Consider the following 25,681-nt stretch of genomic DNA (forward strand, 5'->3'; position numbering starts at 1 on the left):
GCATTGAACGACTGAGAAATAAACCCTCCGACTGTGGGGGTTTGTTCACAAACAAGGTGAGTTGTTCATTCCGAAGCTACCCAAGAACAATAATAGTTAGACTGCCCGGGCCTTCAACTGTGCCAAGGGTCCGCTAAGCTTAACTCCCGGAACCGCGATAAGAGAAGCGCCGAACACCGCATTCAAGTGTACTCGACGGGTACTGGCACCGCAGAGACTTTCCAGGTCTTTATTTCATCGCCCCTTGGACTTTGCAAGGGCCGACTTCCATTAATCTTGCGCTTCTGTTTCTTCCTGCGCATCTTTTCCTGGTTCACAGTATTTGCAGGGAGAACGCTCTTGCAGGTCCAGTGAGCTATCCAGATTAGAAGCCCGGAATTGCGACAGCCCATGGAGTCTGCTACGAGGTTTATCTAAATCGCGATAATTTCCTCGTTCGCCTCCCCACCGCATTTTTATACATATCGAGCTTTTACCGGTTTTCACGTCTCTTGAATTAGCCATAATGGGTGTTCCCGCGCTATTCCGTTGGCTCTCCAACAAATATCCGAAAATCATTTCGCCCGTTATTGAGGAGCAGCCCTATGAGGTCAATGGAGAACAGATCCCCGTCGACACCACGCGTCCGAACCCCAATGGGGAGGAGTTGGATAATCTATATCTGGACATGAACGGTATCGTCCATCCATGTACTCACCCAGAGGGAAAGCCTCCACCGGCGAACGAGCAGGAGATGATGTTGGAGATCTTCAAATACACCGACCGAGTTGTGAACATGGTCCGCCCGAGGAAACTTTTGATGATCGCTGTTGGTATGTTATCTTTTGTCTCAAATGATATTCCTGATAAACCGCTAACAATTCTAAAGATGGTGTTGCGCCACGAGCAAAGATGAACCAACAGCGCGCACGTCGTTTCCGCTCTGCGCAGGAGGCTAAGGAGGCTGATGAGAAGAAGGAAGAATTCCGGAAACAATTCCTCAAGAAGAGCAAAGGTGATCAGGAGATTCATGAAGAGGTTATACAGAAGACGTGGGACAGCAACGTCATCACCCCCGGAACTCCTTTCATGGACATTCTCGCTGCATCCCTGCGATACTGGATTGCGTATAAGCTCAACACGGATCCAGCTTGGGAGAAGGTTTGTCACTGGTACCCAATCCATTGAACCCCGTCTAACCTGTGCAGCTCAAAATCATCATTTCGGATGCGACTGTCCCGGGAGAAGGAGAACACAAAATCATGGAGTTCGTCCGGTCGCAACGAGCTGCGCCAGAGCATGACCCCAATACTCGCCACGTTATATATGGCTTGGTAGGCTTGTTAAATGATTCTTGGCCGGTTGACATATGCAACTAACTTTTTTCAGGATGCCGACTTGATTATGCTGGGTCTCGCTACTCACGAGCCTCATTTCAGAGTGCTTCGAGAAGATGTGTTCTTTCAGGAGTCTAAAGCCCGAACATGCCACCTATGCGGCCAGGCAGGTCATAAGGCTGAAGAATGCAGAGGCCAGGCAAAGGAGAAGAACGGACAATTTGATGAAAAGGGCAAAGGCTCATCGCTCAAACCATTTATTTGGCTCAATGTTTCTATTCTCCGGGAATATCTTGCCGTCGAGCTGTATGTTCCGCATCAGCCGTTTCCTTTCGACCTGGAACGAGCCTTGGATGATTGGGTCTTCATGTGCTTCTTCGTAGGTAATGATTTCCTGCCACACTTGCCCTCTTTAGACATCCGGGAAAACGGCATCGATACTTTGATAGCGATATGGCGAGACAATATTCCTATTATGGGAGGGTACTTGACCAAGGATGGCCATGTTGATTTCAAAAAAGCTCAACTTATTCTGCAAGGGCTTGCAAAGCAGGAAGATGCTATTTTCCGCCGCCGTAGGCAAGTTGAAGAAAAAAAGCTCGCGAACGAGAAGAGGCGCAAGGAAGAGGCACAGGCCCGAGACCGTGCCAGGAAACGACGAAGGAGCTCACCTAACTATGAACCCTCTGAGCCTCCCGCAAGCAACCGAGCCCGCGGCGGCGGCGGCGGCGGCGGCGGCGACTCAGCGCCACCTAATGACGTGGAGTTAATCATACCTGGTCGAGGAGAACTATCACGAGAAAACCGAGAGCTGACACACAGCATGGTGGTCAACCGTGGGGCTGTTTATCGGGCGAATATGGCTAACAAGAGCGCTGCGGCTATCTTGAAGAGCAAACTTATGAAAGGTTCGCAGGAGGGTGACGACACTGCAGAGTCCACGCCAATGCCAGACGCAGACGAACCTTCGGACAATAAAGCAGAACCGACGTCGCCATCCGTTCTTGGCAAAAGAAAGGCAGATGAGCCAGAGGGCGAGACAGAAACACCGGCCGACAACACGGACTCTACTCCTAAACCTTCCAAGGATGATGAGATGCCTCCTGATACTGTCCGCCTCTGGGAGGAGGGTTACGCTGATCGCTATTACGAGCAGAAATTTAGCGTCGATCCTCAGGACAAAGAGTTCCGCCATAAGGTCGCACGAGCATATGCGGAAGGCCTAGCGTGGGTTCTTTTGTATTATTTCCAAGGGTGTCCATCATGGAATTGGTATTATCCTTATCATTACGCACCCTTTGCGGCTGACTTCGTGGATATCGGTGATATGGAGCTATCTTTTGAGAAGGGAACGCCCTTCAGGCCATTCGAACAGCTCATGGGAGTCCTTCCAGCTTCGTCAAACCACGCCATTCCCGAAGTGTTCCACGATCTCATGCAGGACCCCAAGAGTGAGATTATTGATTTTTACCCTGAAGATTTTGCAGTGGATTTGAATGGCAAAAAGTTCGCTTGGCAGGGAGTTGTTCTGCTACCGTTCATTGACGAGAAGCGACTTCTGACCGCCATGGAAAAGAAATACCCTTTGCTCTCCGATGACGAGAGACATCGCAATACTATTGGCCGAGAGGTCTTGCTGCTTTCAGACGGCCACCCTCTATACCAGGACTTGGTCGCCAATTTCTACTCGAAGAAGCAGGGTGCCCCGAAATACACGTTGAATATGCGAGTAAGTGAAGGGTTGGCAGGAAAAGTCGAGCGCAACGAAACGTATATCCCACATAGTTCGTTGGTATCTTCGCTCGAAGAATACGGCATGCCCACTTTGGAGGATGACCGGTCCTTGACGTAAGTTTCTGTTCTCTCCCTCCCTAGCTTTCCATTTCTACTACGGCTGGCTGATATATGTAAAGGGTCAACTATGAGATCCCCAAATCAAATCACATCCACAAATCGATGTTGCTACGAGGCGTCAAATTTCCTCCCCCAGCGCTGGACAATGCCGACATTCAGGCTACCAAATCTAAGGCTCAACACTCGGGCCGTTCGTTTGGCGGTGTACCGTTTCGCGGTGGCCATGGCAATAGGGGTGGGCGAATCAACTACGCAAGCGACCGACCAAATCCTTTTGCAGCGCATCTCGATCCCAACTTCATGCCCCCGGGCAATTCAGGTGCTCAGGGGATGCCTTCTGGCTGGGCTCCCCCAGTACCAGGATCTGCGAACTTCTCCCGGGGTCCCCCACCCCCTCCTCGCGGAAACCACCGGAATCATTATGGCTCAGGACATGCTCAGCAACAAGGTTATCAGCAGACGAACTATGGGCGAAACGACTACTACGGCCGTGGTCAACAGGGACATCAACATCAGGGATCCTACGGCAACCAATCCGGTCAATATAGCGGACGGCAGTCTGGCTACGGAGGGGCTGAACATCGGGGTGGAGGCTATCAACGTGGAGGATATCAAGGCCAAGGCCAAGGTCGGGACTACTACAATTCCAGGAACCAGGGTGGATATGGTCGGTATTAACATCGTTTCCTTTGGTTAATTGCTTAATAGCAGCCATGTGTACCTTCCGTGTACTTTTTTTTCAGATATGTGTGTTTCTATGTTTTGAACCGCTAAGGAACGGAGTTCTTGGATACCAGTGAGAAAAGATGTGAAAAGAGCATCAGGTCGGATGGGTTCAGAAAAGATATGTGATATAACAGATACAAATTCTATAGCGATCAATCAATACATGACATGATGGACGATCACTGGCATTATCAATTCTGCAGATCTGTTTGGCCAGATACTTAAACGGGAAAGCGGTACGGAGAACGGCCGGCGCAAATCATTGGCAGTTTTGCGAATCCGGGGCGACATCGGAGAACGAACGGTGAGTCAATTCATCTTCATCCGGTGGAATTTTTGGTACATACAACACTACCGCTTACTACGAGGGCAACAGACCATAAGCTCTCGTTTTCGTGTTTTGTCCTGTTTCTTTTTCGGTCGAAGCGATTGTAGTCAGATTTCCTCGAGTCATCTGTCAGCAATTGCTTTTTTTTTTTTACAATTATCGTTCTTGACCATTTATTTTCCGAGCCACTGCCCCGCTCCAGATCTCACTGACAAGTGATCGATTCAACGTGCGATTCTCTACCAACTTCAGAGTCGGTGCTTGCGATTGTGCGTCAGACGAACACCTGGAACTCTTGTAATTATCCACAGCATGAACTAAAACGACATATCGATTTTCTTTCACGTCAAATACTGTTGCAAATTACCCTTGTCACTACTTAGATCCCGTGCGACTCTCCAACAATGGCCGAACCCACTAAGATAAAGATTCTGGGGCAGGAGAGTATAATCGCTGATTTCGGTCTTTGGCGTAACTATGTTGCTAAGGACCTGATCAGCGACTGTCCCTCCACAACCTACGTTCTCATCACCGATACGAACATCGGATCGATATATACCCCCGGATTCCAAAAGACCTTCGAGGATGCCGCCGCCACCGTTTCCCCCGCGCCACGGTTGTTAGTTTACCATTGTCCCCCAGGGGAGGTCTCTAAATCCCGGCAGACTAAAGCAGATATCGAAGATTGGATGTTGAGCCAAAGCCCCCCGTGTGGCCGTGACACCGTGGTTATTGCGCTGGGCGGAGGTGTCATTGGAGATCTGACTGGATTTGTGGCCTCGACCTATATGCGTGGTGTTCGATATGTCCAGGTTCCGACGACCCTCCTCGCTATGGTGGATTCGTCAATTGGTGGAAAGACTGCGATTGATACTCCACTGGGAAAGAACTTGATCGGCGCAATCTGGCAACCGACAAGAATCTACATTGACCTGGAATTCTTGGAAACGCTTCCCGTGCGGGAGTTCATTAACGGCATGGCTGAGGTCATCAAAACGGCTGCCATTTCTAGTGAAGAAGAATTCACTGCATTGGAGGACAATGCCGAGACGATCTTGACTGCTGTCCGAAGTGAGCGTAAGCCGGGCCAACGTTGGTTTGAGGGTATTGAGGATATTTTGAAGGCGCGGATCCTCGCATCCGCGCGTCACAAGGCCTATGTTGTCTCTGCAGATGAACGAGAGGGCGGTCTCCGAAACCTTCTCAACTGGGGTCACTCCATTGGCCATGCTATCGAAGCAATTCTCACTCCTCAGGTTCTTCACGGAGAGTGTGTTGCTATTGGTATGGTGAAAGAAGCAGAGCTTGCCCGGCATCTTGGCATTCTCAAGGGTGTTGCTGTAGCCCGGATTGTCAAGTGCATCGCCGCTTACGGATTGCCTACGTCGTTGAAAGATTCGCGCATTAGAAAACTCACCGCCGGAAAGCATTGCTCAGTTGACCAGCTGCTTTTCAACATGGCTCTCGATAAGAAGAATGATGGTCCGAAGAAGAAGATCGTTCTTTTGTCGGCTATTGGACGCACGTACGAGCCAAAGGCTAGTGTAGTTCCCAATGAGGATATCGGCGTTGTTCTTGCCCCGAGCATCGAAGTACACCCTGGCGTAGAGCCAGCATCTAATGTTATCTGCATTCCTCCAGGCTCAAAGAGTATCTCCAACCGAGCTTTGGTTCTTGCTGCTCTTGGTTCTGGAACTTGCCGTGTCAAGAATCTACTGCATTCGGACGACACTGAAGTCATGCTGAACGCTTTGGAAAGACTCGGTGCCGCAACCTTCTCCTGGGAAGAGGAGGGTGAAGTGCTTGTAGTAAATGGTAAAGGCGGAAATCTTCAAGCAAGCCCCTCTGAGCTCTACCTCGGTAACGCAGGTACTGCCTCTAGGTTCCTCACCACTGTCGCAACCCTTGCCAATGCAAGCACCGTAGATTCAAGCGTCCTCACTGGCAACAACCGCATGAAGCAAAGACCCATTGGTGACCTGGTGGATGCACTGACAGCAAATGGTGCATCAGTCGAATATATGGAACGGAAAGGCAGTCTTCCTCTCAAGGTAGCTGCGTCTGGTGGGTTTGCAGGAGGAAGAATCAACCTTGCTGCCAAAGTGTCTTCTCAATACGTATCGTCTTTGCTCATGTGTGCTCCTTACGCTAAGGAGCCAGTCACATTGAAACTGGTGGGTGGTAAGCCCATCTCTCAGCCTTACATTGACATGACAACGGCGATGATGAGATCCTTCGGTATCGATGTGCAAAAATCCACAACCGAGGAACACACATACCATATTCCTCAGGGCCGTTATGTGAACCCTGCCGAATACGTTATTGAAAGCGACGCTAGCTCTGCGACTTATCCTCTTGCGATTGCAGCGATTACTGGAACAACATGCACCGTTCCTAACATCGGATCCAAATCCCTCCAAGGTGATGCCCGTTTTGCTGTCGAGGTCTTGGGGCCCATGGGCTGTACCGTCAAGCAGACTGACACTTCGACCACTGTCGTCGGACCGTCCGATGGTATTCTGCGGCCGCTGCCGAACGTGGATATGGAACCTATGACCGACGCATTCCTTACAGCATCTGTTCTCGCTGCTGTTGCTCGTGGAGACGGCGCGAGCCATACCACTCGTATTTATGGAATCGCAAACCAGCGTGTAAAGGAATGCAATCGTATCAAGGCCATGAAGGATGAGCTCGCCAAATTCGGCGTTGTCTGTCGGGAGCACGATGATGGACTTGAGATTGACGGAATTGACCGCTCAGCTCTTCGGCAGCCAGCTGGCGGCGTCTACTGCTATGACGACCACCGCGTTGCTTTCAGCTTCAGCGTACTTTCTCTCGTGGCTCCTCAGCCGACCCTCATATTAGAAAAGGAATGTGTAGGCAAGACATGGCCTGGCTGGTGGGACACTTTGAGGCAGAAGTTCTCAGCCAAGCTGGAGGGTAAAGAACTGAAAGAAGAGGAATCATCACCTCTGGCTGGTGCCGGAAGGGCCAATGCTTCAGTCTTCATAATTGGAATGCGTGGTGCCGGGAAAACTACGACTGGCCGCTGGGTCGCAAAGACGTTGAATCGTCCATTCGTCGATCTTGATACCGAATTGGAAAACGTTGAAGGTCAGACGATTCCGGAAATTGTCAAGCAGCGCGGCTGGCAAGGGTTTAGAGAAGCCGAGCTTAACCTCTTGCAACGCACTTTAAAGGAACGCTCAACTGGTTATGTTCTCGCATGTGGTGGGGGTATAGTTGAGATTCCGGAGGCCAGGAAGTTGCTCATCGATTATCATAAGAACAAAGGTAATGTCATGCTAATTATGCGCGATATCAAACAAGTGATGGACTTCCTCAACATTGACAAGACCCGCCCCGCTTACGTTGAGGATATGATGGGCGTATGGTTGCGCAGGAAGCCATGGTTCCAAGAGTGTAGCAACATCCAGTATTACAGCCAACATGCCACGGGTAAGCTCTCTAAGGCATCAGAGGATTTTACCCGTTTCTTCAAAGTTGTTGCCGGTGAAGCGGACAACCTGAGCATCATCAGGCGCAAGAAGCATTCCTTCTTCGTGTCTTTGACCTTGCCCGACTTACGAACTGCTGGCGATATTTTAGAAAAGGTCTGCGTGGGATCCGACGCCGTGGAACTCCGCGTCGATCTGTTGAAGGACCCATCATCGGATAGTGACATCCCGTCGGTCGACTATGTGGCCGAGCAGATGGCTTACCTGCGCAGCTACGTTTCGCTTCCATTGATATTCACGATTCGCACTAAGAGTCAAGGCGGCCGTTTCCCTGATGAAGCGCACGATGCTGCAATGGAGTTGTATCGCCTCGCGTTCAGATCTGGAAGTGAATTCGTGGACCTCGAAATCGCTTTCCCCGACGAAATGCTGCGCACCGTCACAGAGATGAAGGGCTACTCAAAGATCATCGCATCACACCATGACCCCAAGGGGGAGCTGTCATGGGCGAATATGTCTTGGATTAAGTACTACAACAGGGCTCTTGAATACGGCGACATCATCAAGCTTGTCGGTGTTTCAAAGAACCTAGATGATAATACGGCGCTCAGAAAATTTAAGAGCTGGGCAGAGGAAGCGCACGAGACGCCATTAATCGCTATTAACATGGGCGATAACGGACAACTCAGCCGTATCCTAAACGGCTTCATGACCCCAGTTTCTCACCCTAGCCTGCCTTTCAAGGCTGCTCCTGGTCAACTCTCGGCGACCGAAATCCGCAAAGGATTGTCTCTGATGGGAGAGATAAAGCAAAAGAAGTTCGCATTGTTTGGCACCCCCATCTCAGCCTCTCGCTCCCCGGCTCTCCATAATACACTGTTCTCCCAGACGGGCCTTCCTCACGAGTATGGTCGTTTAGAGACGGCGAACGTTGAAGACGTCAAGGACTTTATTCGGTCCCCTGAATTTGGAGGCGCTTCCGTGACAATTCCTTTGAAGTTGGACATCATGCCCCTACTCGACGAGATCACACCAGAAGCCGAAATCATTGGCGCCGTGAACACTATCATTCCTGTCGCCGATGGAGACAAGCCAGAGCGCTTGGTGGGAACCAACACTGATTGGCAAGGAATGACGCTGTCCCTCCGTAACGCCGGTGTTGAGACTACCAATAAGGATGTCAGTGCCCTCGTTATCGGTGGCGGTGGTACTGCCCGCGCTGCCATCTACGCCCTCCACAGCATGGGATTCTCTCCCATTTATGTTATTGGACGATCGGCCGCCAAGCTCCAGAGCATGGTCTCGACCTTCCCCTCCAGCTACAATATTCAGGTCGTCGAGAGCCCGGAGACACTAAAGACGCTTCCCACCGTGGCCATCGGCACTATCCCTGCCGACAAGCCGATCGACTCTGTTATGCGTGAGACACTCTGCCACATGTTTGAGCGCGCTCAAGAGGCCGATGCCGATGTGGTTAAGACAGGGGAGAAGGCACACCGTGTTCTTCTTGAGATGGCTTACAAACCATCCGTGACAGCATTGATGCAGTTGGCTTCCGATTCTAATTGGCACACTATTCCCGGGCTGGAGACTCTGGTTGGTCAGGGATGGTACCAGGTAAGTTTTAATCCGTATACATACTCTATTGAACATCAGAAGCTGACTCGGTATATAGTTCAAACATTGGACTGGGATCTCTCCCCTCTACGAGGATGCAAGGGCCGCCGTGCTTGGCTCTTAGTTCTGCTTAACCGTGTCTTGGAAAGTTTTACATTAAAATTTTTCTCTCAATAAAAGCACTGTCTTATATAGTATTAGATATAAAGTATTGGGAAACAAAAAATAGTGCTTATGTTCAATAATGGTAGCATTCTATCTTCTATAACTATCATCCACCCGTGAATTTAGTCCTGTGTTTTCTTTTCAGTAGATCCGCTTTTCTTTTCCCTTGCCTGGTCCTCTCACACATATCTGGTCAATCACCGGGATTCCTTCACAACTCGGCTTCTATTGGGCCATGACACAAAATCTAGATACAAATCTATCATAGTTTCTACTTCTCGAAAAACTCATGTCTCGTAATCAAGCAATGGCAGTTCGGCGTTGAAAGGAAAAAAAGGAAAAGTAGAAGTATGAGGATCTTTATGTCCATACTAGTATAACAAAATGGAATAACCCTGTTGCCCCGAAGTGTTCACACTAGACCCCAAATGGGCCTCGATCCATTTCAGATGGAAAATGTGTCCTAGGCCACAGAGACGTACACCTAAGATTCCGCCCAATGAGCATCACGCTCAGCATAACAACAGAAGCTTGAGGGGGCTCTTGTATCCACCGGAGCTTCTGTTGACCGTGCTGGTTGCTGGTTGGCGTGGTTCAGTTGGACAGATTAGTGTATAGGAAAACCTGGACCGTCAGATTCTATCACAGCAGGCTTACTACTAGAAGCCTTTGCTAAGAAAAGCCTCTTCAACCATGCTGTGTACCAAACTTGAGATCGGTCAGGAAACGTTCTTATGTAACCAGCGTAGATGTTGTGGTGGGTGGACTATCCGGACGGAGGCTGATACCGAGGTGATCAATCATCAGGAGATATGATGAGTGGCCCCCAGATATGACCACTTTGGCAGAAAGTCGATCGGAAGTAGCTTGACCAGCCATGGGTCATACGGTGATTCGATCAGCCCACTCGTCGGACAAGACGATAGCAGAAACCCGCGGCTAGTCTTATATTAGCTCCAGGGATGACCTCTGATCCTAACAGCCATGACTATCCCTGCTGAATACCACTCGTGGTGCGTCCCCAATCTAGCCCTCCTATCACTTTGATCATTGTTTGGACTTGACTCCTCAAGCGGGATATCATCTCCATTGTCCATTTGAGATTAGAACGGCCCGTCTCTGTGGCTGTTTCACCAGTCTTCTGTTGCACAATTTCTGCGTAGTGAAACTCTCGCACCGAGCTTCCCAGGAGGTCCAGTATTGCATCTACATAACCTAAAGATGAGACAACGAGTAGGCTCTTGTGTGCTCGGTCCTCTTCCTCCGACAGCCGAAATGACCCTAGGCCTAGCCGTGCATTAGAGACATACCATGCACCATTCTTGGCCACCCTGCAGAAGAGGTTTGTAAGGTGTTGGAGTGCGACCATGGTCATGATAAATCGGGTTGAGTCTTTTGTACAGAGCGTACAGGACAGCTCTTGTCTAATTTGCTCACATGTTTGACGAGATAATTCAAGAATGGAACCCAGGACCATATAGTCAATGTCCTCTTGAGCCCCACTTAGCTCAGCGATGCAGAGCAGCTGTGCCCTCATACACGCACATCTAGCTGAACGAGGCCGACCACCCAAGTCGAGCGGGCTCGGTGGCATATTAAAGCAAGAGACTCCGGTCGAAGAACTCCACTCATCATCTGTAGAACTGCCAGAACCTAGGCCTATGCCGAGAAGCATATCTCGTGACAGAACCAAGTTGGAGGTTATAGAATCCATTGGAGTGCTGAATGGGTGGCGAACATTCAGATCAGCCTGTGGGGTCCAATTCAGAGTCAGTATGAACCTTGCAGGGGGTGGGACCAGGCATACTGATACTTGCAGTAAGGAACTGTGGTTCAATCCAGTTGCAAAATAGGGCCCCGTGAAGGAGGGACTTTTATCACATGAAGACAACCCATCGTTGGAGACAGACTGCGGAGCGGATATTGTGTCTGTGTTTGCACTTAGACTGTCGTTCAGGTGCAGGTCTCTCGAGTTTCCGCGGTTGTGCCTGCCGGTAGGAGAACCGCTGTAGGGAGGTGAAGCTTGAGCAACCGGCTTTTGCACTCTGTTCGCCTTCAGCCTTCCATTCCGCAGCGAAACACTGTAGTGACAATTTGCACCATTGTTCCCGCAACGTTGGCATGGATTACCGCCTGTACACTTAACACGAGACTGACGACAAGCGTCACATGCAGAGCAGAGACGGGGAGATGAACGTCGGGAAGGGGCTTCGGCGGCTTTCCAACTAGTGGACAAATGACTCGGGACGTCGGAGGAAGAGACCATTGCGAGATATATGTATGTATGTATATGATTAGTATGATCTGTGAAGTGGCGAGGTATCTTGATCCAGTGGAGGTTCTGGCTGGATGGCGAGCGACTGATTGGATTTATAGATCGTGACCGCTTCGAGCATCACGCTAGGCCCAAAGCAGTCGGATATATTGGTTCGCCTAGGAAGATACTTGCATGGATAGCCTGTGTATCTTATTCTGCAGGATAACCGGGGACTTTCCCGTTTTCTTTAATCTCCAGGTTAAAACACAATCTGCGTATCAGTGAATGTGATTGGCATCTCGAGACCCGCTTCCTCTCCCGTCAGGTTTCAATTGAGGGTCCAGCATTCGTAAACTCTAATATCCCTCATCTGCAGGCTCATCATCTAGTGTCGACGCTAGTCCTACATCCCTTATTGGCTTCTCTTTGCCTATGATAGTCTCAAGCTAGAACTAATCACCGGTAAGCCGCATGCTCATCCATCAGTAGGGACAACGGGGCGAAGGATTCATCATCCGGGGCCTCAATAAAAGCAACTTCGATCGACTGTGGAGGAGGGTGCGAGAGGATAGTTTGCAATAGAAGGATCCGAACCCTAGCCACCCTTGATGAAGATATGCATATCAAGGCTCCAATGAGAAGTGGAGTTGACATCGGAACTTGGAAACAAAAGACGGCCGGAACTTGCTGGTTGCGCTAAAGGCCTCCACTGGCTTGATGCGGTCCCTTCACGCTAGGAACACATGGTACTGTACAATCAGAATGCCCTCAGATCATAGGACTCGATCTATTTTCTGAACATGCGCCCCAAGCGGACAAATCGTCAAAAGGCCGGGCAGGTAATTCCGCTTTGTCACCCGCCGCCCTGAATTCTGGAATCGAAGGATTCAGGCCCGACCCACTCGTCCGGTTGAAATCAAAGTGGTTTAGCCTCTCGGCTGAAGAACAAGATGGTTTCTGGTCACGGTCCGGCCACGTCGATCAGCGGTATGCTTAACGACGTTGAGTTTGAATAGTGCCATCCTTACCGTCCGTGCCGAGCAATCACCAGATGCTACTATTTCTCGGCGTATACAAGAGACCGTTTCAAAGAAATGCGCGATGGTTTCGGCCAAGAAGAACAAGTAAATGAGTACAGGAAAGGTGGCGAAAAGGATGATAGCGATGATAACAAGGATTATGGCTCTATCGCTGGACATACACCGATAATTCTAGTCGGATATTGCACCATACCAGTGGTCTAGGCAGTAATAATATGCAATCGAGGTTGATCTAGGGTGCAAAAGTCCGCGCGTACGGTAGATCGAATAGCGGATGCCTTGTGGTGCGAGCTTGGCGGATGGTACCGACCAGAAAGGAAGTCGATAGCGTTAAAAATATATTACAGAGGGTCCTCTGTGTCTTTCATAGGCTCGTAAGCAACGGCAGCTCCTCAAATACAAACAAAACTGCCTTCCCTAACTGGAAAAAGATCAGCTTCAACCAATCCGCCATCTGTCTCCCTTCTTGATGGCCTTTCCGCACCATATTTGGGCATATCTTCGGAGAAACGAATAGGCTGAAAATGGGACTGGCGGTGTCCACTTTCCCCAGCTTTGGTGTCCATCCGGAGTCCCGGACTGGTACATATAGTCTCTAACGCAGAAAGTATGTGGTTAGGGTTGTCCACGTGATTCGCAGGGTCTACGTACCTTTATGCATGTATCGTGATTAGGTAGTCTTCGATGAAGTACCTACACTAAGTATATCCTTTTACTGTAGGCAGCCAATGAATTTTGGGATATAGTATAGAAGCTAAGGGTTTAGGAGGGGGTAAATTCCTGCTACTGATCGACGTTATCGACATGACTCCTAGGCGTGTCCAGAGCCGACGACTGTAACCGCCCATTCATCTGAAGTACTCAGCTTCATCAATACTTCAAATGTTGCGGACATTACCGACCTCGGCCGGATGCCGGTCAATGTGGGGGATTCATAAGCCCATCTTCCTTGGTTAAACAAGGAAGATAATGCCTAAGGGTTCCTCCAACAGAGGTCAACCAAAGTTCATAGTCAAGGAAGAAGCTCACACGCTCCTGTCTCACTTTCCATTTTCAATTTTGAGACAATTTTGGGATGATAATCGATTAGTCTTGAACGATGTGCTAGTCGCAGCGAAAAGCCGAGGTAGGTAGATATCACTAGCAGGACTAAGCCACAAAACTCCGGCGGGTTGGTGGGACGTAAACTTTCTCAAAGGAAGCCAAGCCATACCGGTCCGGTGTAGCTCACACGGAGGTAGATTCAGATTAGTCTCTCCTAGTGGGTAGCAACTAGCAAGTATGGGAAGGTGGAAACATGAGGAATGAAATAAGATTAAATGGTACCTGAAACTGAGATCTTCAGAATATGATTTGCAAGCGATCAACGGTTGAGGAAGTGTTCTTCTTCCCCATTCTCCTTTTCAGTTTTATTCTTCAAGCCTAAACTTTTGGTCTGTTGTGGCATTTTTCATTCTTCTGCTTCGATCTTATCTCGAACCATCAGGCTAATGGAACAGTGGAAGTAGAGCTTCACATCCAACCCGGTAGCTTCCGGTTAACCATCCCTGTACACGGCGAAAAGGGCCCCGGTTCCTGGCTAATTTCGAACGCGTGCATGACTAGTTAGCTGATCGATAATCGCTTATTAACGCTTATTATAGTCATGTTCGGTGTCGGCCAATCAAAGTGATTACTGGTAGAATGAGCTGGAACGATAGTCCTTGCCATACTTGGCTCAAGGCATTGACGCACATAAGTAGAGCGGCCAAACGAATGTACGTGAGAAAGAAAGTCTTCCCCACGTATTTGAAGCAGGGTGGAGAATTGATCCGTAGTTAGTCACTATAGCAATGTAAAGGATGCGGCACATCTTATCGATTGACTCGGTGAGAGCAAAAAAGGGAACAGTTGCGCGTGTTAGTGCTGGCAATAGAAAACGTGGCCTTTGGCGCTATCGCTTGCTATTCCGGCAGACTAGCGCTTCGGTCCATGCCAGATAGCTTATTATCTTTAGTATACAAAAAATGATGTGGATAGTCATGTACCAAGTGCCAAGAGATAGAAGTATTTGCCCACACTCGGATTTGTCAATCTGACGGTCGCCAAGTCGTTCATACGGTGAGGCAGCCAAATTTAGTCAACATGAGAAGATCAGCATGGTCCTGAATTTGTGCCCAGATCAAAGCAATCATTCTTTCTTTCTTCGCCCCTTTTTGGGGGGTCTCTTTACCCCGGATGGATGGTAGGATGATGATCCTTCAGCCCATCTTAAATAAGGCCAAGGCCTTGATCATCTCACCAGGACAGATAGTACAGCTCTCAATATTGAGGGCATAACAAACAAAAAGAAAGAAAAGAAAGAAAAGAAAGAAAAAGAAAAAAGAAAAAAGCTAAGGGTAGACAAAAAGTTATTGAGCAACGTCGGAGGTTGGAGGGATGAAAATGTCATTGTAGCATGAACCTTTCCAGCTCGGGATAACATATCGGGCCGGACACGTGAGTATGGATATTTGATGCTTCTTTACACAACAAGCGAACACAACTATCATGTTATCCTTCCTGAGAAACTTTAAACAGGTACAGCATACGCAGTAAATAGCTCAGATATCCCTACTTTATCGTGGCAAGCATGACAATGGCCATAACAACAGGCACCCCTTAACCAAATCAGGCAAGCCAATCAGTCGCGGAGTGCCCTGCGGGTCTTTTGCTGGTCTTCAGACGATTCAAATTCTCTGGGCGCCGAATATATCATCATGAAGAAGGCCGCAGGGGTTTCATTAATTGAGGGGTAGGGAAAGATGGCGGGTATTGACAAACTAGAGCTTATAAAGAACCTAAGCTCGGGGCTCAACTTGCAGCTATTCCCTTTCCTGCATATGGTGGCTTGTATCGTCGAGCAGATGTGAGTCATTTGCGGTGTCAAGAAGTCGGTGGAAGCAAAGATCATTTCACCACATTCTGTATTGGTCCCTTCTGTGGTCACTCGTTTATTACCGGCTCCGCTCCAAACTCATACACTCGAAATGGGGATCTTGATCAAGGGCCTTGTAAGTAGCCCGGACTCTGCCATGTGCTCAGTCTAATGATCGCATAGGGAATACAGTATCAGATCTCGGGATATCAATTGCAATGCGAGAACTATATCAGATCTCAAGCAAACACCCAAATGATAAGCAGCCAACATTTAGCCGAGGAAGCATTCAAGAACAAACCCAGCTTTTAGAATATTCAACGGATCCCATGCAGATGCTGGACTCATATCCAGTGTTATCCCAGTCTGTTCAGACTACACTATGGCATAGTGACTTCCATATGGGGAATATTTTTGTTTCACCTAATGAGAGCTCAAGGATACTATCGCTAATTGATTTCAATCTTTATCGATCCTTCCGTTCTTTCTTCAAGCCCAATGACCATTATTTCTAAAGCCTCCGCAAAACTAGATGAGAGGGCTTATACAACCTAAGCTCCCTAGTGACTTCAGTGAAATGGACAACGAAGGTAATGCTGCTGCTTTACAGCAATGGTCCCAGGTCAAGCTAGCAAAAGTATACGAAGCTGCGATATTCCTTGAAAATAGAGTTGAACATAACGCCATGAATATCCCACGTGTTTTTCCGAGAACTTTTTATCCGCTATGAAGAAGTCTCTAAAGTTGGTATTGTTCCTCCCCGGGAATGCTTAATACAGGTTTTCCGCGACTGATTAATTTGGGCTTTACTGGATAATGCCCTTATTCATTTAGCAATGAAGAGATTGCCACACACGAAAATCAATTGGCTGAATACCAAACCTCAAGAATTTGAGAACTATATGGAAATTATTCAATCTATTATAAAGAAATATAATAAAAGTGATAATTATACATATAATAATCCTTATACAGAAAAAAGTGCAATAAGTGAAAATTATATATATAATAATAACCCTTATACACAAAATAGTGGTACAAGGTCCAACAACTCGCTCAGGAATACCTAGACACCGATACTGAAGGCTGGATCACTCCACAACTGAACATTGAAGAGAAGCGGAGGCAAAACAGGAAGCTTCCATCTCTTTACATAAAGCGAATGGCCAAAGTAAACCCCCCCGGGAACGAAGCAAGAGCGATGTGGCCTTTCCCGAGCTTATGAGCTACTAGTATCCTTGTAATAAAAGGAGCCTCTCATGTCTTAGAAACTATGTCAAGGTGTGTCTGCTCTTCTTTGTTTCGAGTCTTTTTCAGTGCAGATGCAGTCTTAAACAGGGATCCTAACCTTTGAAGCGCAGTTGAGCAATCTGATAATGTAGACGCTGTTTTCCATGAAAGAACCCGGCAAATAATTTAGGCGTGGTTCCACTAAGACCTATACCGTTCCAGCTGCCAACAAAAGCCGTTCACATTTGAGACACACGCGGAGTGTTGATTAAGGACACGTCTTATTATATCACACAACCTCATTATTGCAGTCGGTGACGCCGGAATCTCTTTTTTGCTTCTTCTCAACGCAACGCGGCAGTGCAGTTACACTCCATACGTCCGGGAAAACTTCGGAGAATCCAACAATCTAGTGAAACCGGAGATGGCCAGATTCGGAGTAGTCTTACATCTACTAATGCTCTAATGCATAGGCATTCGAGACCCCGGCTAAGACGTGCTACTTCTGGGCCATTGAAGGGGGTTGTCTCCCGGCCACTCATCAGGTCCGAAGATCTGCAGGTTCACAATGACCTTGTAAGCAGGCATAATCATGACGGCTCGAAAATTTCATGTTTTATTTCATTTCTGACTAAAATTGATTCGTAAATTAGTGTCTCCACTGATACAACCAGCCGGTGCGGTCGTGATAGAGTTACAAACAACACCTGACACAGATTGAAAATGACCGCCGACTGCGCAGAGATAGAGCCTACCATTCCTCAGGGATAAGTCATCCAGTCAAGAGCTTCATTGGGGGCTGTGATTGCATCATGGCTTATTAATTCCCCAGGCGAGTCGCGCTAGACACATCAAGTTGACCCTGATGCTTGTCAAGGCTCCAGATTAACCCTCTATCAACTTGTTTGATCAGCTGTTAGCCGTCGAACATGCTATGATCATTGTGCAGTGGTTTTTTACCAGGTATACTTTTGGTAGGCTATTTTCTTACCACTATATCACAAAGATTCATACCTGATCTAAATGGATTTGCACTGGTAATAAGGACGACAGAAAAACCTCGCCTAATGCTCTCCATTCCACAGTTGCAGACGTGCGAGGTATGATCAACTTGCGCAACAACTTAGAGTCGACTATGACAGGCCTCGGCATTATAAGGAAACTTGGGTTCAAGGATGTATGAAGCTCTCTACCGCTGAGAGGATAGTGGCCATCATCACGAGCTTTCATGGGCATATATTCTCCTTTCGAGTTTTGTGCTTTCCTACTTCCCTAAGTTTCTATGACTAGTTTTTCTTTAATAATTTAGGTGTACTACCATACCAAGAACCATGGGCATGGACAAAAACTAGGCCACACCCCTATAAAATGAGTCAACTAATAGAAATAGCATAGCTATACCTCGATGAAGTAGCCCAGCTCTCACTATCATTTCCACCACGCGCTCCTGCCACTGCGTTCGCTCTATGGGCGGTTCCATTGTGGTCGACCCTCTGACTACGGCTATCTCAGACTATATCAAACAAGATTCGTATAGCCGTCGCCTTCACTATTCAATCTCAAACGATAACCAAAAATGAAAGCGTGAGTGCACACTTACACAGCCTATTATATGATACAACCACAGCAACAAGTTACTGAAATCCGAAATGGTCCCCAATCTACAAACAACCCTATATCTGACGACAGTTCCAAAGCTCAAGATAGTTCTAAACCCGACGCACCCGCATATCAGAATCCATATCAAACGCAGACAGAGCCACCAAATACTAACGAAATATCTGGCAAACCCTTCCACCACATCTTTACCCTCCTCCTCCTCGCCCAGACTGGCATGGGATGTTCGATTACAGAATCAATTCGGACACATGCTAAGAGGTCCATATTACAGCTGGCCCCCGCGCCTTCAAATGCGTGTTGTGTCGGCAATGGCGTACTGCCCGGTGCCCATGGCTTCGTAATTACTAGCTTGGTTTATTGACAAGGTGTTTCGCGCTAATGGTGCTATCACTCACTCTGACAAACCCTAATATCTAATCGAGACGTAACTAAGGCTGGAGGAGATAGAAAGTGGGAGTGTTAACACCTTCTAATTGGCCAAACTGAGATAGAGGACTTTATAGATCAATCTTCAAGATATAATCTCTCTATTTCTTTGGGTCTTTTTTCCCTAGTCACACACACATACACACGTACAAAGTTTTATGCAACAAAGTCGGTTCTCCTTGTCGGAGAATAATCTCACCAGAAAATTTGGGGAAGAGACCAAGAAAGGCTCAAAGGCTATGCAGAGAATCCTCCCAGAAGATCTCATGGCTGGGTCGCAGCCGTATCAGTCCGTTTAGCATATCATAAAAGAAATATTAACATATGGTTTTCTCAGCAGGTACCCAAAGACTCCGTGACTAAGAGAATGAAGTGTACTTCCAATCGACGCCAACAAAATAGCCTCTTGCCAACATAGAGATCTATCGAAAGGGAAGCGCCACGCAATCGATAGCTTTGCACCCTTTGGAAGAATTCTATGCTAGTTTCTTACAATTGAAACTTTGTTTGAAGCCGACACCCACGCAGTCAATAACCCAGCCTAGATTGGATAACTAAACATTGATATGAGGTCGACAAGGGCAAGGATCTTGAACCACTTTGCAATGCATCTAACTTGACATTGCTGCGATATAACTTTAAGGAACTTAGGGCGCGGAGTGTATTCGACCTAAAATATAATGAGTATAATCTTAAAGAAAATGCAGGCTCATACCGCATATTCAATTGACTGTGATACACTCTGTTATCGTTTGCACCCCTGTTGATATCTGTCTGCTGCAAAATGCCGTTGCATCGAATTTGTCCCTTTTGTAGAGAACCCTTCCAGACTTTCGAAGTGCTTCCAAAAGCAGTACGCCAGGAGTACCTGTTTGAGCGTCGAAGGGAGTTTAATAGTTTCATCGAGTGTGAGACCAAGATCGGAGAGTACGTCAAGATTGATTTGACCATGTCCTTCCAGTCTCCCCACCATCAAGTATGTGAGGGATATCTATCGGCACAGGGGCATCACTTTCTGCAAAAAGCTTGGAAGAAAGGGAGAGCAGTTCATCGAGCACTGGTCACTTGATGGTCTGATAGAAGGTCGGCCCATGGATCAGTTACCTGGGAGTCAGAGGCTTCAAGGAGCTTAGTCGGAGTCATGAAGGACGCCATAATGACAAGGTATGCAAGAAGCCCTGATAGATGGGGAACAAGCTGGGTCGCTATTTCTATGATTCTTGTGGGCGAGTATTGGAGTGATGTGCAATGGCAGAAGGCGCTTTGAAAAGCAGTGGATGAAAGTTAAGATATTTGCAGGATGCTCAGGGATATCTCCTTACTAGAACATTCGCCCGTTCTATTGGAGATGCCCAGTGAGAGTAGTAGCTCTTTGTGCAAACACTTCCTCAGGCACACCTGTAACCTAACTAGAACTGATAGATAATGTTTATAGCGCAGGATCTTTCTCACCATAACGGGCCAATCTATCAGAACCTTCCACCATAGAAAATAGCACAGGCTCTGTCGGGCCTGTTACCAAGAGTGAATGATATCTTGGAGTAGAAAGTTCTTTTCGAGGAAAGTACTTTCATATTGTATATAGTATCTACAAAGCCGATATACACACAACTCCCGACCAAATAGCCAAGCCACACGGAGCGAACATTTCAGTTCTTCCGACAAGCGATCTTCTAAGAACTGTCCTACCAGATACTATACAGAGCTTTATGCAGGATGATTTGATGGGTCCTTCACCCACCAGAAAACAGTACTACTAATTGGCTCTTCAACTGCACACGACAGTACAGGAATTGAGTTACTAATTATTACAAAAGATAGACAAATACAACAATTCGCCATATTTTCATTTACATACATCAATGAACTAGAAGAATGTTTGGAATAGCCTCAGCCACACCCAAAAGAAATTGAATTGTAGTGGATCTCTACTACCCGAGACACACCCACCAAAAGCCCCCCTGTAAAATGTCGTCATGATCCCCGCCGCATGAATCAAATCTTACATTACTGTACATCCCATTTTCCCGTCATCGGTATGTATGGGGATACATCCCTTCGTAAAAACCAAGGCTTATGACTGAATGATGATATCGCTGTTACCTCAAACTGAAGTCGATCTGAGATCACACCCCTCCCTTTGTCTCGTTTGGTTTAAATTCATTCTTCGCAAATTTCAGAGACAGAATTTGTAAAATTAGACATCCTCGAGCTTCAAATTTCGGTCCAGTTTCAGATCTACAACAATAAAACTGCACGGTGAATTAAAATGAAGTAGATACAAGTGGTTTATGTAGGAACTGCGCCACGAACCTTGTACGCATTATACAAGACATGGATAGAAGTACTTATAAGAGAACAATTCAATTCAATGTACTCGGTAATCCCCACTCACTCCCTTCCCGCCAAAGTCTCGCTGTTCCCAAACCCCCCCCCCAGCATACCGCATTGCGTTACACATTGAAATTGTGGCTATGAAGTTTCTGATTCATGTATGCATATCTTAACTAATCTTTTTTTTGTTTTCTTTTTTCATTATGAATTTTAATTTTAATTTCGGAACTTAATATTCGATTCATTCTTTTTTGTCCAATTATGCCACTCATAGGAGGATTGTACTTGTACCCACGGATAACGACATCCGTCTCACCGATGGGCCTTAATATAAGGAGCGCATGCATGAATGGATCATGTTCGGAACAGCTCAAGGCCCATTGGCGAATCAACGCAGACAACGGCCGATCGCATGAGGATGACAGTGGGGACTGGGGCGGGGAAGATCGACGTGATTGACAGGGTGATGATGTTGACGATTCAATTGCTGGGATCCCTATGGACGAGACGAGATGGCCAGTGGGAAGCACACGGCGGGTCTTGATTTCCCCATCGTCGCTGGAGAGTACACGTAGTCGTGCTCGTATTCTAGCAACTAGTTCGTTCTGGAGTCCTGATGTCTATGGAGGGAAGGTGGTGGTGATGATGGCTTGACTTGCTAAGCGAAGTGAGGGGAAGCTAAGCTTGAGCTTTGACAGGGCGGAGCTGTCCATGACTCGGAGCTTATGATTGCTTAAAAGTACGAGGAAATAGTTAGTTAGAGGTGGACTTGTACTAATGGTGACTATGTTCTTGTGTGGATCAGAAGTTTTGGTAACCTCACGGTTCATTAAGTGACTATTTATACATGTTGGTCATACTGTACACACCAATCCAATGCACAATCTGTACACCGTCCCAAACACAACCCATGCCAGCCCAATGCAAATCAGAAAAAAACACGCAGACGTCATATCATAGTGATCGTACAGGATGAGTGAATATTGTACATCGTAACAAAAAAAAACGATTCGTAACACGGCTTGCTCGAGAACTTTGTAAAAACCAACCGCAGAATAATTATGATGAGGGTAATATCAGTTTGAATCCAATCCCAATGAACCCGTTGCTTCTTTTTGGATGCGACCATTTTAACCACCCAGCGGTAAAACCAGTTCAAACAAAAGAAAAATCTAAGACCCACATATGCTCAAATCGCAAAATAACCGCAATTAAAAAAATGATAAAATACTGAGCCGGCTGTCTGAATTCGAAACACCACACCTGTATGGTACCGTAGGAAGTAGAAACGAAAAGAAAAAAAGAATCCACATGCGTCATCACAAGAGACCATCTAATCGCAAAAAAAAAAAGGAAAGAAAAAGAAAAAGAAAAGTGACCGATAACATCGCCAGAATTAGATCTGTTGAACAATGACGTCATTCGGGAATGATATCGAAGATGATGTCATGAGTGCTGCACCAGGCTGCAAGGCCACAAGGCCATGACTCCCAAAACGGAAGTCAGACCGACGATCCGGCCCCGGTAGCGAGTCCTTTCCCCTTCGGGTATAACTATGACGTCAGAGGCTTTCCGGCGTCATCTTGACTCAATGGGGGTATGGAAACGGTGGAACCCAAAGGAGCTCCCAAAAAGGGGACCTCCTCAGAATGGATCTTCCCATTTGTCGTGTTCCAATTGGGTACTTGTAGCCATGTAGGCTGTAGAAGTCGAATGGGAGGCATGCCCGCCTGACACCAACAACCCCATTCAGGCTTACTCCCTGCCTCGCCTTCGCTGCTTGCCGGGCCAATCGACCTCAGGGTGCACCACTCGCATGTGCCGGGTCAGCGCATCATTACGCGAAAAGGTCTTTTCTTCCGTGCACAGATGACACCGGACCTTCTGCTTGCGTGCGTTGTGGATCGTGTCCTCGTGCCGGGTAAGATCGTAAGGCCGGGAGAAAACAGAGTTGCATGGTTTTCCCGTAGACGGATTGATCCGCTCACATTTGTGGGGACCAGCCTGAGAATTGCGTGCGGAAGTATCGCGCCCAACCAAGTGGCCACCAGGCGTAGTCTGACGGTGGGCCTCGCGCTTATGCTTCTGCAGCTTTGTAGGCGTTTCAAACCGAAGCGTGCAGCCGTGGTAAGTGCAAGTGTAAGTACCACTGTCTGCAGAAGTGCGTTCGGGGCGGGTGATCTCTTCCTTCACCGGGCGCATCGCCATGGTGGGCTGTGCCGGTGGAGAAGCCACACCGTTGTTGACGCCCACGTCACTGCTCGTAGACTCGAAGTGGGGAAGGGATGCGGGGAATTCAGGGGTCTGGTGCAAGAGGTTGTTCTGTTGTTGCTGGTGGTCTTGCTGCTGCTGCGGCGCGAAGGTATACTGCTGGGGGATGCCACTCTGTGTAGCGTATTGCGTGGGGAATGACTCCATGGAAGTAAAGTTCTGCGACTGCGGGAATGATGATGAGCTTTCGCGTCGTAGGCCGAGTGCTTCACCAAGGTTGAAGTCAGGCTGACTTGCTGGGAACAAAGGAATTCCGGCGTCATCCCCCTCGTTGAAGTCCAGCAGGGCATCCTTGGGAGACATGGTCTTCGGTTCTCCTTCTCCTTGACTTTGGCCTACATTCTGAGTCATAGGCACACTGGTCGCCATCTGGGGCTGCTGGAGTCCAGTGTTGTACTCAGCAGCCAGGGGCGAGTTCTGTCGGAAAGGAGACCGATCCCGGTTCATGCTTACAACAGGAGAATGAGACCGTGCAGACATGTGGCCCTGGTTGGCAGCTTGCAGCCGATCAGCAAAAACGTTTCTGAACGGGTTCAGAAGATTCTGCTGGTTTGTGTTCTGTTTGGAGACTTGGGGGGTCGGCATAAGGGCCGGGTTGTAGAGCTCGTCTTGGTAGATGTCCGACATGGTTCGGTTGATTCTGGGAATGCCGATCGGAAGGTTGCTTCCGTTATGGTTATTGTAGTCTGCAAAGACATCGAGATGTAAGTAATCATCCATCCATCGATCTATCGCAGGATATCGTTTCTCACCATTGACCATCGCCTTCGAGGCCTCGTCGAGTTCCTCAAGATTTGTCTGAGGAGTCACTGGCGAGTTGTGGCTCACAGTAGATACCGAAGGTGCCAGTGAATAATCACTTGACTGATGCTGGTGGCGATTTTGTTGCTTCTGCTGTTGTTCCAGCACAGCCCGCCTCACCATTTCCGCTTCAGCTTGGCTACCATCGTGGACCGAAGTGTCGTAGTTCTGCTGGTAGGGCGCGGTGAGAAACGAGTTCTGAATAGGTGTCTGGACGGGAGTGGGTAAAGGTTTCGACAACGTAGAAGCGTTAGATCTCTGGTACGAGCTTCCTGCAGGCGCAGACCGAGTCGACGAGGTACTGGGTGATGCCTTGTGCTGCATGCGAGCCGAGCTCAGCAGCTGCAGATTGTTTTCCCAGCCGTGGGTGTTTGCGACAGGCTGTTGAGCCAACATTGGGGAGTTTTCAAAGAGGTATTGAGGATATTGTGACAAGTATGGCTGTGAGGACGGTGTTGTCGCGGTATGTTGAATGTTGAATGAGGAGTTGTAGGAGGAAACGGGTGTCATCGAAGGCGCCTCTAAGGAGTTGGGGTATTCCGCGGCAACCACTGCTGTCGCTGGCAGGTGGGAGGTGGAAGAGGCTGGAGAGGAAGTCGGTGACGACGGTGCGGAAGACGGCGGAGAGTAAAATTCAGGGCCCGAGTGGTACTGGAAAGGTGATTGGAGCCGGGGCAGTTGTTGGTTGTAGAACTGTAATGCTGCCTCCTGCGACAAGTCGGGAAGGAACTCGTCCTGAATGAAAACGGGGTCTTGGAAATTGATGAAGGGGGTAGAGGTTGGTTCACAGATAAAACCCTTATTGCGTATCGAAGGGTACATTGACATGTTCTCTTTCAACGAATGGACGTCAAGGGTATGACGCCGGAGTGGATGAGGAAGTTCAGAGGATTCGCCACTGGGGGAGGCTCCAGAGTTTAAGTACTAGGTATGGCACCAAGCCTCCCAAAGAAAAAGTTCCTAACGGCCCAAGATCCGAATATCTTTATCCCCGAATAACTGCGATAATGAGTGGGTCGAAGGGTCTGGAAGCGTCCGGTAGGTCGTAGTCCAATGAGGTGGGACAAGCGGTAGAGGACTCAAAGTCGCTTAGGAATCCTTGGGAAGGAGAAGGCGTAAACTTTAGAGATTGCTGGTTAGTTAAATCTGTTCCCAGATGACGAAGGTTTAAGTGGACCCAAGGTTGAGTGGGAAAGTGGTCGTAAGTTGGGAAAAGTCAAAGATGGAGAAAGGACGTCACAGTATTTTGGTACGGGTCAACCTACTATGAGGAGAATGTCAAAGTGGTGCGTGGAGAAGAGAGGAAATACAATTGAGGAGTCTGAAAGACTAGAGCTTGATA

General features: G+C 48.0%; 3 protein-coding genes across 3 annotated transcripts; 1 reads left to right on the forward strand and 2 right to left on the reverse strand.

Annotated features, from left to right (window-relative positions):
• Positions 1-505: 505 nt before the first annotated feature.
• Positions 506-9,423, forward strand: ABOM_002469 (shikimate dehydrogenase; the record flags this gene model as incomplete). Its single annotated transcript, XM_022529599.1, has 8 exons — positions 506-812; positions 869-1,140; positions 1,188-1,313; positions 1,369-3,164; positions 3,345-3,841; positions 4,100-4,200; positions 4,608-9,299; positions 9,358-9,423. The coding sequence occupies 8 exons, from the start codon at positions 506-508 to the stop codon at positions 9,421-9,423; spliced, it is 7,857 nt and encodes a 2,618-aa protein (XP_022392313.1).
• Positions 9,424-10,267: 844 nt separating this feature from the next.
• On the reverse strand, positions 10,268-11,730 carry ABOM_002470 (Zn(II)2Cys6 transcription factor domain-containing protein; the record flags this gene model as incomplete). The annotated part of the gene is made up of 3 exons (XM_022529600.1): positions 10,268-10,403; positions 10,454-11,214; positions 11,272-11,730. The coding sequence occupies 3 exons, from the start codon at positions 11,728-11,730 to the stop codon at positions 10,268-10,270; spliced, it is 1,356 nt and encodes a 451-aa protein (XP_022392308.1).
• Positions 11,731-23,022: 11,292 nt separating this feature from the next.
• Positions 23,023-25,161, reverse strand: ABOM_002471 (stress-regulated transcription factor RPN4; the record flags this gene model as incomplete). The annotated part of the gene is made up of 1 exon (XM_022529601.1): positions 23,023-25,161. One exon carries the CDS (start codon positions 25,159-25,161, stop codon positions 23,023-23,025), a length of 2,139 nt encoding a protein of 712 aa, XP_022392309.1.
• Positions 25,162-25,681: the final 520 nt, after the last annotated feature.

The sequence above is a fragment of the Aspergillus bombycis genome, assembly GCF_001792695.1.
Source record: "Aspergillus bombycis strain NRRL26010 chromosome Unknown contig00015, whole genome shotgun sequence".
Classification (NCBI taxonomy): domain Eukaryota; kingdom Fungi; phylum Ascomycota; class Eurotiomycetes; order Eurotiales; family Aspergillaceae; genus Aspergillus; species Aspergillus bombycis.